Source organism: Phyllobates terribilis, unplaced genomic scaffold, assembly GCF_046119375.1.
Source record: "Phyllobates terribilis strain yellow unplaced genomic scaffold, ASM4611937v1 Scaffold_2__4_contigs__length_985480577, whole genome shotgun sequence".
NCBI lineage: Eukaryota > Metazoa > Chordata > Amphibia > Anura > Dendrobatidae > Phyllobates > Phyllobates terribilis.
In genome coordinates this window covers 187930631-187943692 of record NW_027362762.1, presented here as the reverse complement: position 1 = coordinate 187943692, position 13062 = coordinate 187930631, and the positions used below count along the sequence as shown (strand labels likewise).

Sequence of the window (13062 nt, the reverse complement as noted above, 5' to 3'; positions counted from 1 at the left end):
ACAGAATAATGACCCCACATAGTCCTCCATACAGTATTCAGGGCCCCACATAGTCCTGTATACAGAATAATGGGCTTCACATAATCCTCCATACAGTATTATGGCCCCGCATAGTCCTTCATACAGTATAATGGCCCCACATAGTCCTCCATAGAGTATAATGGGCCCACATAGTCCTCCATAGAGTTTAATGGGCCTACATATTCCTCCATACAGTATAATGGGCCCCAAATAGTCCTCTATACAGTATAATGGTCCCACATAGTCCTCCATAAAGTATACAGGGCCCCACATAGTCCTCCATACAGAATAATGGCCCCACATAGTCCTCCATACAGAATAATGGGCCCCGCAAAGTGCTCCATACTGCATACATGGCCCCGCATAGTGCTCCATACTGTATAATGGCCCCGCATAGTGCTCTGTACTGTATATATGGCCCCGCTTAGTGCTCCGCACTGTATATATGGCCTCGCATAGTGCTCCGTACTGTATAATGGCCCCTCATAGTGCTCCATACTGTATATATGGCTCTGCATAGTGCTCCGCAGTGTATAATGGCCCCGCATAGTGCTCCGTACTGTATAATGGCCCCGCATAGTGCTCCGTATTGTATAATGGCCCCGCATAATGCTCCGTACTGTATATATGGCCCCGCATAGTGCTCCGTACTGTATATATGGCCCCGCATAGTGCTCCATACTGTATAATGGCCCCGCATAGTGCTCCATACCGTATAATGGCCCCGCATAGTGCTCCATACCGTATAGTGGCCCCGCATAGTGCTCCATACCGTATAATGGCCCCGCATAGTGCTCCGTACTGTATATATGGCCCCGCATAGTACTCCGTACTGTATACATGACCCCGCATAGTGCTCCGTACTGTATATATGACCCCGCATAGTGCTCCGTACTGTATATATGGCCCCTCATAGTGCTCCGTACTGTATAATGGCCCTGCATAGTGCTCCATACTGTATAATGGCCCCTCATAGTGCTCCATATGGTATATATAGCCCCTCATAGTGTAGTGCTCCGTACTGTATATATGGCCCCGCATAGTGCTCCGTACTGTATATATGGCCCCGCATAGTGCTCCCTACTGTATGTATGGCCCCGCATAATGCTCCGTACTGTATATATGGCCCCGCATAATGCTTTGTACTGTATATATGGCCCCACATAGTGCTCCGTACTGTATATATGGCCCCGCATAGTGCTCCCTACTGTATATATGGCCCCGCATAATGCTCCATACTGTATATATGGCCCCGCATAATGCTCTGTACTGTATATATGGCCCCACATAGTGCTCCGTACTGTATATATGGCCCCGCATGGTGCTCTGTACTGTATATATGGTCCCGCATAGTGCTTCGTACTGTTTATATGGCCCCGCATAGTGCTCCGTACTGTATAATGGCCCCGCATAGCGCTCCGTACTGTATAATGGCCCCACATAGTCCTCCGTACTGTATACATGACCCCACATAGTGCTCCGTACTGTATATATGGCCCCACATAGTGCTCTGTACTGTATAATGGCCCCGCATAGTGCTCCCTACTGTATATATGGCCCCGCATAGTGCTCCGTACTGTATATATGGCCCCGCTTAGTGCTCCGTACTGTATACATGACCCCACATAGTGCTCTGTACTGTATATATGGCCCCGTAGAGTGCTCCGTACTGTATAATGGCCCCGCATAGTGCTCCGTACTGTATATATGGCCCCGCATAGTGCTCCCTACTGTATATATGGCCCCTCATAGTGCTCCGTACTGTATATATGGCCCCGCTTAGTGCTCCGTACTGTATACATGACCCCACATAGTGCTCCGTACTGTATATATGGCCCCGTAGAGTGCTCCGTACTGTATAATGGCCCCGTAGAGTGCTCCGTACTGTATAATGGCCCCGCATAGTGCTCCGTACTGTATATATGGCCCCGCTTAGTGCTCCGTACTGTATACATGACCCCACATAGTGCTCCGTACTGTATAATGGCCCCGTAGAGTGCTCCGTACTGTATAATGGCCCCGCATAGTGCTCCGTACTGTATAATGGCCCCGCATAGTGCTCCGTACTGTATATATGGCCCCGCATAGTGCTCCTTACTGTATAATGGCCCCACATAGTCCTCTGTACTGTATACATGACCCCACATAGTGCTCCGTACTGTATATATGGCCCCGCATAGTGCTCTTCACAGTATAATGGCCCCATATTAAAAAAATAAATAAATACTCACCTCTACCATTCCAACGCTGATCCCTACTTACCTGTGGGCCCACGAGCCAAACCACTTTCACTAGCACCGTGGCCACTCTTCTCTGCGTGCCGCCCCAACAGGCCGTGTGCTCTCCCAGCCGGCCGCGCGCCGCCCTCCCAGCCGGCCACGCGCCCTGATGAGAGGGTGCATGCAGAGGATAGTGGCCGCGCCAGTATTGCCATCAGGCAGCACAGTTTGGGCCGCCGCTGAGGCGATGGCTGATGGCCGGGCGGCCCAAAACCGCTGCTGGACAACTGGCCTGGGGGGCAATTGTCCCTTTGCCACCCGGCCCAGCCCGCCCCTGACAACCATCCATCTGGTATTGATTACTTATTCTAAGGCCACGTTCACACGTTCAATATTTTGGCCAGTATTTCACATCAGTATTTGTAAGTCAAAACTAGGAAAGGAACAAATCAGAGAAAAAGTATAAAACAAACACGTGCACAATTTCTGCATTCTTCACCGACTCTTGGTTTTGGATTAAAAATACTGATGTGAAATACTGACCAAAATACAGCCATGTGAAAGTAGCCTGAGGACAGGTCGTCAATATAAAAAGTCCCAGAAAACTGTATTAGAGTGTCAGCTATAGCGGGCTAGCCGTTGGTCGTTCTAGCTGTTACTCAAGCACAGAGGAGGGATTATGGAGCACTTAATGCAAAGAACAGAGAGCATTTCAGCCTTAAGGACTAGCTTCAGAGAAGTTGTGGGAATGACACCCTTCACTCTGCATTCATTTTCTTAGTAATATCCGGAAATTTTTTTTTAAATTTCTCAGGAGGCTAACCATCCTTCTCATTAAAATGTTAGGTTCATCCAAGGGTAAAAGTTAACAGACTTAAGCTGGTTATACATATTAGATGGCTTTCGGCAAAACGATGCATTAGACGATCGTTCGGACTGCAGCCATCTCAGTCGACTCTCCCATACACAGGAGTGCTTACTTGGCTGAGCTTTGTTGTCTTCTCTATGAGAAAGCCCCTGCCTGACACGTTGGCCGGCGGCTTATCTCATGGAGAACAATGCAATTAGCAGTCCTAAAGTGAACATGCACGATCCACATCTCACCCCACCATCTGTTGATTGGTGTCCCCATACACATTAGACTGTTAGGCGAACCCGTTAATATCGGTGGGTTCGGCCAACATTAGCCTATGTGTATGGGGCCTTTAGAAATCATTCACACTGCAATTAGCACAAACACAGACCCTGCACATACCCCTTATCTATTTGAATACCAAGTACATTTATCTCAGAGATAGGTGGATTACAATCTGATCTATTCCCAAGGACACACTAGCAATATACAGTACAGACCAAAAGTTTGGACACACCTCATTTAAAGATTTTTCTGTATTTTCATGACTATGAAAATTGTACATTCACACTGAAGGCATCAAAACTATGAATTAACACATGTGGAATTATATACTTAACAAAAAAGTGTGAAACAACTGAAAATATGTCTTATATTCTAGGTTCTTCAAAGTAGCCACCTTTTGCTTTGATGACTGCTTTGCACATTCTTGGCTTTCTCTTGATGAGCTTCAAGAGGTAGTCACCGGAAATGGTCTTCCAACAATCTTGAAGGAGTTCCCAGAGATGCTTAGCACTTGTTGGCCCTTTTGCCTTCACTCTGCGGTCCAGCTCACCCCAAACCATCTCGATTGGGTTCAGGTCTGGTGACTGTGGAGGCCAGGTCATCTGGCGTAGCACCCCATCACTCTCGTTCTTGGTCAAATAGCCCTTACACAGCCTGGAGGTGTGTTTGGGGTCATTGTCCTGTTGAAAAATAAATGATGGTCCAACTAAATTCAAACCGGATGGAATAGCATGCCACTGCAAGATGCTGTGGTAGCCATGCTGGTTCAGTATGCCTTCAATTTTGAATAAATCCCCAACAGTGTCACCAGCAAAGCACCCCGACACCATCACACCTCCTCCTCCATGCTTCACGGTGGGAACCAGGCATGTGGAGTCCATCCGTTCACCTTTTCTGAGTCGCACAAAGACACGGTGGTTGGAACCAAAGATCTCAAATTTGGACTCATCAGACCAAAGCACAGATTTCCACTGGTCTAATGTCCATTCCTTGTGTTCTTTAACCCAAACAATTCTCTTCTGCTTGTTGCCTGTCCTTAGCAGTGGTTTCCTAGCAGCTATTTTACCATGAAGGCCTGCTGCACAAAGTCTCCTCTTAACAGTTGTTGTAGAGATGTGTCTGCTGCTAGAACTCTGTGTGGCATTAACCTGGTCTCTAATCTGAGCTGCTGTTAACCTGCGATTTCTGAGGCTGGTGACTCGGATAAACTTATCCTCTGAAGCAGAGGTGACTCTTGGTCTTCCTTTCCTGGGGCGGTCCTCATGTGAGCCAGTTTCTTTGTAGCGCTTGATAGTTTTTGCAACTGCACTTGGGGACACTTTCAAAGTTTTCCCAATTTTTCGGACTGACTGACCTTCATGTCTTAAAGTAATGATGGCCACTCATTTTTCTTTACTCAGCTGCTTTTTTCTTGCCATAATACAAATTCTAACAGTCTATTCAGTAGGACTATCAGCTGTGTATCCACCAGACTTCTGCACAACACAACTGATGGTCCCAACCCCATTTATAAGGCAAGAAATCCCACTTATTAAACCTGACAGGGCACACCTGTGAGTGAAAACCATTTCCGGTGACTACCTCTTGAAGCTCATCAAGAGAATGCCAAGAGTGTGCAAAGCAGTCATCAAAGCAAAAGGTGGCTACTTTGAAGAACCTAGAATATAAGACATATTTTCAGTTGTTTCACACTTTTTTGTTAAGTATATAATTCCACATGTGTTAGTTCATAGTTTTGATGCCTTCAGTGTGAATGTACAATTTTCATAGTCATGAAAATACAGAAAAATCTTTAAATGAGAAGGTGTGTCCAAAGTTTTGGTCTGTACTGTATATGTTAGCAATAAAGACAAGTGCATTCTTTCTAGTCTCCACACCCATCTCTCTCAAAGTACAATTAGTGCAGCTCATTACTGTAAAGTATTCGATTTCATGTATTCTTCTTGTTTTACACAGAGCAGATGACCAAGAAGAGCGCTTGTGAAGATCAGTCCTGAACTTCTGCATAACGTTAGTCCTGGTTATACTCGTAAAAGGTAGGAAAGAGTGATGATCACTGGGTCTTCAGGGCAAACAACAATAAGGGGGTCACTGCAACTCATCAAATAGCAATAGGCTGTTGGAAGAACTAAGCAGAAAGTGTGAAGGGATAGAAACATAGTGGTGCTGAAAAAAATGGGGGGCAACGTTAGGCGGATTGGTGCGAAAATACTCAGCTGATTTCTGCAACATCATTGCTTGAGATTGCATTTTACAATGTTAGCATAGTGAATGAGATTTTAAGAAATCTCATGCATGTGGGCAGCACGGCTCAGTGGTTAGCAGTGTAGCCTTGCAGCGCTGGGGTCCTGGGTTCAAATCCCATGAAGGACAATATCTGCAAGGAGTTTGTATGTTCTCCCCGTGTTTGTATGGGTTTCCTCTGGGTTCTCTGGTTTCCTCCCACACTCCAAAGACATACTAATAGGGAATCTAGATTGTGAGCCCCAATGGGGACAGTGAGGATAATGTAAAGCACTATGGAATTAATGGTGCTATATAACCCAGTAAAATAAATAAATAAATAAATATGCTGCAAAATATATCTGTAAGTATATTTATAAGTGTACATGAGCTTCAGGTTTGAGAATCAAAGCACATCCATTTATACTGAAGATAAAGGTGTGAATTTCACCCTTTGCATCTAAAGGTGAAATGTGGAGCTCCTTCACTGCTACGTTGCAATGATATCTGCAGAAATTGCTGTGGGAACCCAGTATAAAAAAGAAGGCTGCTGTTGGCTGTTCAGTCATTGCAACAGTGATCAATATGTTGATATGTTCACTATCATCAGTCTGTTATCTCTACTATGGCAGCTACAGTCAGTCAGGTGGGGGAGGAGAAGAGAGCCTGAAGGTCACTACAGTGTCTTCAGCACTGCCAGTCTCACAGAAGAAGCAGTCCATATAACAGAGCGTGGAGGGGACAGCGCAGCACTCTGTGAGTTCATGCAAGTATAATAGTGTTTAACAATAGGTTGTTATGGCTAAAATTTGTATGTGTGCAATGCTTTTCTCACTAATGAATATACAATTTCCAATTAGACAGTGGTGACCATTGCTTCTTTATTTTTCTCATTTAAGGGTAAGGACTCACTAAAGACCCCCATACAAAGTATATTGGCTGGCTGAATCCACAGATATTGGTGAGATCGGCCAACGGTCTAATCTGTATCAGGGCTTTCCGACTCTTCCCTGACAGAAGATGGGGAGAGAAGGACCTGGCCTGTTAAATTTCAGCATCCAATCCTTTTGTTCTCCCTAGAAGGGATGGACCCCAGTCAGAGGCCTCTGATACAGCCAAATCAGATTTCAAGCTTTGCACTGAGGAGGGGCAACACCAAAATAAGATTCTGGTTTGGCTTTTATCCTAAGTCATTAAAGGGGTTGTCCATTACTTTAGATTAGCCCCCTAATGTATCCCCCGGGGCCCCTAAGGATTTTTGTAATTAGCTTACGTTGAAGATACTGCCTGTGAGCGGCGCTATCGCTGGCCGCTCACAGGCTTCACATGATCCCCGGCTGCAGCCGGCTCTGACATCTGCTGACGTCACGACAAGTGCTGGCAGCAGCTGGGGGTCTCTGTCTTCCGCATTCCACCGGTGGCTGATGGGTTGTGGGTGGGGTTATTCCCCTGCGTCACACCTGGCATCCACCGCGCGCTCTGCCTCTCCCCATTCATTGGGAAAGCGCGCAATGGATGCTGGGTGTGACGCGCCCACAACCTAGCAGCCACCGCAGGGACCCCAGCGCTGAGTCACGCCTCACTTGTCGTGACGTCAGCGTGGGGTCACGTGATGCCTGTGAGCGGCCAAGGATAGTTTACAGATATATTTCCATATTCAAGAATATTAAAAGGAGAAAAGAAAAAGTCATCTTTTTTTTCAGGAAATACAAAAATAGTAAATAATATAAACAAAAAGTGTGAAAAAACTATAATAAACACATTTAATACATTTTATGTTAACTGTTTTGTGAAATTTATTTTACCCATTAACTTATAATCAAACTTTGTATAAATTACACATTGTGGGTTCTGTAACTGTAAAATTTCTAGAAATTCCATGGCACGCAACTACAATCACATTCTTGTGTATATTTCTTTCAGTTCACAGCTCAGTCAATAAAACTCCACCTAAATTCACTTGTGTACCTGCTTGCCTCAGATACAGACATTATAGCAATTTCTCATTTACAAATCTGCGCAAAGATGGCCATGCACATTAGTCTAAAGTTGATCACATGGATGATTTTACCCATTGTGATCTTGTGTTTTAGACGACCGACTGTCATAGTGAGCTGTGTTTAAAAATATTACCGTTAAGTAAGTAGTCCATGAAAGATCTTTTATTGAAAGTGCGTACGTTCCCAAAAATACCTTTCATCCTGTAATGGAAATTATGGAATATGACAGGTTAAAGTCCCACGATGAGCTTTTGGTGACTTTTTGATGTTGCAGATTTTCTGCACCATTTCTGCACCCATTAAGTAAAATAGGTTACTGGCATTTTTCAAAAATATGCAGCATAAAAAACTCACCAAAAACTCACTGTGAGAATGTAGCCTTAGGGTATGTGCACACATTCAGTATTTGCAGCAGATTTTGTCTGCTGCAAATACTGGAGTGTGGGCAGGAAAAACGCCGCATAGAATATGCACATTTTTGCCTCATTTTTTTGCCTGCGTTTTTTATACTTTTTTTTCCCTATTAATTTGAATGAGTGAAAAACACGGCAAAAAAACTGAAAGAATTGACACGTTGAAGGTTCAAATCTGCAAAGAAAAAATAAGCAGCATGTGGATGAGATTTCAGAAATCTTATTCACTTTGCTGGTACTGTAAAAAGCTGAGTCTTATCCACAGGAGAAAGGTCAATTGACTAACATGAAGACATCTCAAAATCCACTAAAAACTTTAAAAAATTCTGTACTTTCTACACAATTATTGACTTATCTCTTTTTGTATAAAACAGTGATTGAGTTCAGCTACAGCCATGTGGTTCCTCGCATTAGCATTGTTGGGTTTGGGCCTCCTGTACAGATGGTACAGACAGAGACAGATACTGGAGAATCTCTCAGACAAATACGTCTTCATTACCGGATGTGACACTGGATTTGGTAACCTGCTGGCCAAGCAACTAGATAAACGTGGAATGAAGGTTCTGGCAGCTTGTCTGACAGAGAAGGCGGCTGAAAATCTGAAGAATGAGACATCTAGTAGAGTGCAGACCATCGTCTTTGATTTCACTGATAGTAAGAATGTCAGATCTGCTACTAAGTGGGTCTCTACTATAGTAAAAGATAAAGGTAAAAATGATATTCAATAATCTCATGTTCAAAGTAATTTCAAACTTTCTTAAGCTTCATATACAGATACAATCCTGGTATGCACGGCACCCTCATCCCCAATCCTGGTATGCATGGCACCCGTCACCCCCAATCCTGATATGCATGGCACCCCTCACCTCCAATCCTGGTATGCGTGGTACTCCTCATCCCTATCCTGGTATGCATGGCATCCCTCATTACCAATCCTGGTATGCATGGCACCCATCATTACCAATCCTGGTATGCATGGCACCCTTCATTACCAATCCTGGTATGCATGGCACCCTCATCCCCAATCCTGGTATGCATGGTATCCCTCATCCTGGTATGCATGGCACCCCTTACCCCCATCCTGGTATGCATGGCACCCCTCATCCGAATCCTGGTATGCATGGCACCCCTCATCCCCAATCCTGGTATGCATGGCACCCCTCATCCCCAATCCTGGTATGCAAGGCTCCCTCATCCCCAATCACCAATCCTGGTATGTATGGCAATCCTCATCCCCAATCCTGGTATGCATGGCACCCCTCATCCCTATCCTGGTATACATGGCACCCCTCATCCCTATCCTGTAATGCATGGCACTCTTCACCCCCAACCCTGGAATGCATGGCACCCCTCACCCCCAATCCTGTTATGCATGGCATCCCTCACCCCCAATCCTGGTATGCATGGCATCCCTCACCCCCAATCCTGGTATGCATGGCATCCCTCACACCCAATCCTGGTATACATGGCACCCCTCATCCCCAATCCTGGTATGCATGGCACCCGTCACCCCCAATCCTGGTATGCATGGCACCCCTCACCCCCCAATCCTGGTATGCGTGGTACTCCTCATCCCTATCCTGGTATGCATGGCACCCTTCATTACCAATCCTGGTATGCATGGCACCCTCATCCCCAATCCAGGTATGCATGGTATCCCTCATCCTGGTATGCATGGCACCCATTACCCCCATCCTGGTATGCATGGCCCCTCATCCAAATCCTGGTATGCATGGCACCCCTCATCCCCAATCCTAGTATGCATGGCACCCCTCATCTCCAATCCTGGTATGCATGGCACCCCTCATCCCCAATCCTGGTATGCATGGCACCCCTCATCCCCAATCCTGGTATGCAAGGCTCCCTCATCCCCAATCCTGGTATGTATGGCAACCCTCATCCCCAATCCTGGTATGCATGGCACTCCTCATCCCCAATCCTGTTATGCATGGCACCCCTCATCCCCAATCCTGGTATGCATGGCACCCCTCATCCCTATTCTGGTATGTATGGCCTCCTCATCCCCCAATCCTGGTATGCATGGCACCCAATCCCTCATCCCAGTATGCATGGCACCCCTCATCCCTATCCTGGTATGCATGTCACTCCATCCCTTATCCTGGTATGCATGGTACCCCTCATCCCTATTCTGGTATGCATGGTACCCCTCATCCCTATTCTGGTATGCATGGCACCCCTCACACCCCAATCCTGGTATGCATGGTCCCCTCACCCCCCAATCCTGGTATGCATGGTCTCATTACCCCCCAATCCTGGTATTCATTGTCCCCTCACCCTCCAATCCTGGTATGTGTGGTACCCCTCATCCTGGTATGCATGGTCCCCTCACCCCCCAATCCTGGCAAGGCACCCCATCCCAATTCTGGTATGTATGGTACCCCATCCCTCATCCTGGTATGTATGGCACCCCTCATCCCCCAATCCTGGTATGTATGGCCTCCTCATCCCTCAATCCTGGAATGCATGGCACCCAATCCCTCATCCTAGTATGCATGGCACCCCTCATCCATATCCTGGTATGCATGGCACTCCATCCCTTATCCTGGTATGCATGGGACCCTATCCTTCATTCTGGTATGCATGGTACCCCTCATCCCTATTCTGGTATGCATGGCACCCCTCACACCCCAATCCTGGTATGCATGGTCCCCTCACCCCCCAATCCTGGCAAGGCACCCCATCCCTCATCCTGGTATGTATGGTACCTCTCATCCCTATCTTGGTATGCATGGTACCCTCATCTTGGTATGCATGGTATCACTCATCCCTATTCTGGTATGTATGGCACCCCTCATCCCCCAATCCTGGTATGTATGGCACCCAATCCCTCATCCTAGTATGCATGGCACCCCTCATCCCTATCCTGGTATGCATAGCACTCTATTCCTTATCCTTGTATGCATGACACCCCATCCCTCATCCTGGTATGCATGGTACCCCTCATCCCTATTCTGGTATACATGGCACCCCTTACACCCCAATCCTGGTATGCATGGTCCCCTCACCCCCCAATCCTGGTATGCATGGTCCCCTTACCCCCCAATCCTGGTATGTGTGGTACCCCTCATCCTGGTATGCATGGTCCCCTCACCCCCCCAATCCTGGTATGCATGGTCCCCTTGCAGCAGCCATAAGGGCCTAGGGTCCGGTCAGCCTGGAAGCAATCGGAGTCCACCCCGTCAGGTGGGTTTGGAGTCCTGCCTGCTACGCTTCTCCGTTGCGGGCCCCGCTGCCTGTGAGCTATGCTGCGGTCATTTTTCTTCACTCGTGCCCTAAGTCCGTACTAGCAGGCGGTGCAAACCTATAATGGGTACTGCCGTCTTGGGTGCAGCTCCAGGCTCTAGTTATGCCGCTGTGCTGCCGGGCTTCTGCTTGTGGCCAGAAAACTTGCAGTCTCCTGTCCCCCAGATTCGGTTGCCGGGACGTGCAATCGCTGTACAACCCAGGACTCTGGCGTCCTCTACTTCCCTGCCTGGGGTGAGCTCTTCACGTGCTCTGCTCCCCAGAACTTTCTACTTCTCTCTCTGCTGCTTTCTCCCCCTCTCACACTCACTGACTAACTCCTTCCCCCAACCAGAAAAGGCAGCTCCCCAAAATAGGGTGTAGAGCTCCCCCTTCAGGTCAGGGATCAGAACCTGTGTGTGGGGTTTATCTGACGTGGGGAGCTCCTCCTGCTTCCAAGTGTAATATCACCTCCGGTGAAGGAGGCGACACTACTGTGGCAACCAGCCCATGGGGAGCCGCATACCCCCCTTGTGAAGCACAGTACGTCCCGGACTGTAAAGACATAAGGGTGCAAGTTAACAATGAACAATTTCTTCCTTTTTGGGAAGGCGCATTTCTTAAACGATACATTATTATCAAAAATGCAAAAAGTACAAAAACATCAGAAAAATGCAAAATATAAACCATTCAACAAGGTGCCCGTGATAACCCCTATCCGGGGTGTCACCTCACAGGTTTGTAGTGCAGCTCGGTGGGAACTGCCCCAAACCACCTCAAACTGCATCCCTGGGTGTGGCTACAGGGCACAAAGACCATGGTTTGACCTGGTTCTTCAGCCACGCCGACGTTTTTTTGAGGTCAGGGTTGGATGCGAACTCCCCCTTTTTTTTCATTGTCCTGGCTACACCTAGTCCTATGGCCCAATTGTCCATTAACAGGTTAGTATGTACACTTATTCAATTTAGCTTGGAAGTTTATACAGTAGTCTCTGTAGGTAGTTTACGCGTAGTGATTACTGAGTCTCACATTACTTAGTCCGGGTGGGCACAAGCTTTTTCAACATTTTAACTTAATATGTACATCTGCTAACTCTTATAATACTCTATAAACCATGCTTGTAACGAACTGGGGTCTGACCTAGTGTACTAAGCTGCTATCTACGTAACACTGGTGGTTCTGTTGACCTTTCTTGCCCTGAGGTGTCTACTGCAGGTGTGCTAGGCTCACTGTGGACTACACTATGGTTAGTCTGACATAGCACAGGTAGGCTTGGTAGTCTTCTACGACCTCTTTGACTCACCATGGGCATGACAGATTCATCGCTAGCAGAGGGTAGATTCTCCTGATCCGCTGCTGATGAGGCATCTGTTTCTGGGGCCGACTGGTCTTTACGAGGACCCAAGGTCTCTGCTGTTTCTCGTGTAGTCATTGGTGGAAATGTCAAGACTGGTACCACCACTGCCTGGTTTACCTGAGTCCAAGACTGAGGTAATTCTCCTAATACGGTGCAGACCTTCCCTTCAACCTCTTCTATCAGTTGAGGAGTGTCTCGACCTTTATTTCTGTCACGCAGCTGATCTGGGCACACCTTCAGGTAGTCTCTAGATACAGTCGTAGAAGTTCTCCCTCCATCTTTAGTAATGAGGGAAACCTTACTGTTATCAAAGTGAGAGGGCAAGATGGTATATGGCACAGTCTCCCACTGGTCATCCCGCTTATGAGTTCTCCGCTTTCTTTTCAACACTTGTTCTCCTGGTGAAAAGGGAGCGGCAGGGGCTTGCTGATTGTAATCTTTCTCTTGT

The 13062-nt window shown here is 47.0% G+C and overlaps 1 protein-coding gene across 16 annotated transcripts in view; it reads left to right on the top strand.

Moving 5' to 3' along the window:
- LOC141201471 (retinol dehydrogenase 7-like) overlaps positions 1-13062 on the top strand; it is a 148024-nt gene that overhangs the window by 114259 nt on the left and 20703 nt on the right. For 12 of the 16 annotated variants that reach the window (XM_073663546.1, XM_073663545.1, XM_073663531.1 and 9 more), the window contains 3 exons: positions 5335-5414; positions 6234-6357; positions 8389-8722. In XM_073663546.1, the coding sequence (XP_073519647.1) occupies positions 8410-8722 (313 nt within the window). In that variant the 5' untranslated portion in view covers positions 5335-5414; positions 6234-6357; positions 8389-8409. The remainder of the gene's footprint in view (positions 1-5334; positions 5415-6233; positions 6358-8388; positions 8723-13062) is intronic. The other 4 variants (XM_073663538.1, XM_073663500.1, XM_073663510.1 and 1 more) reach the window with 1 other exon arrangement.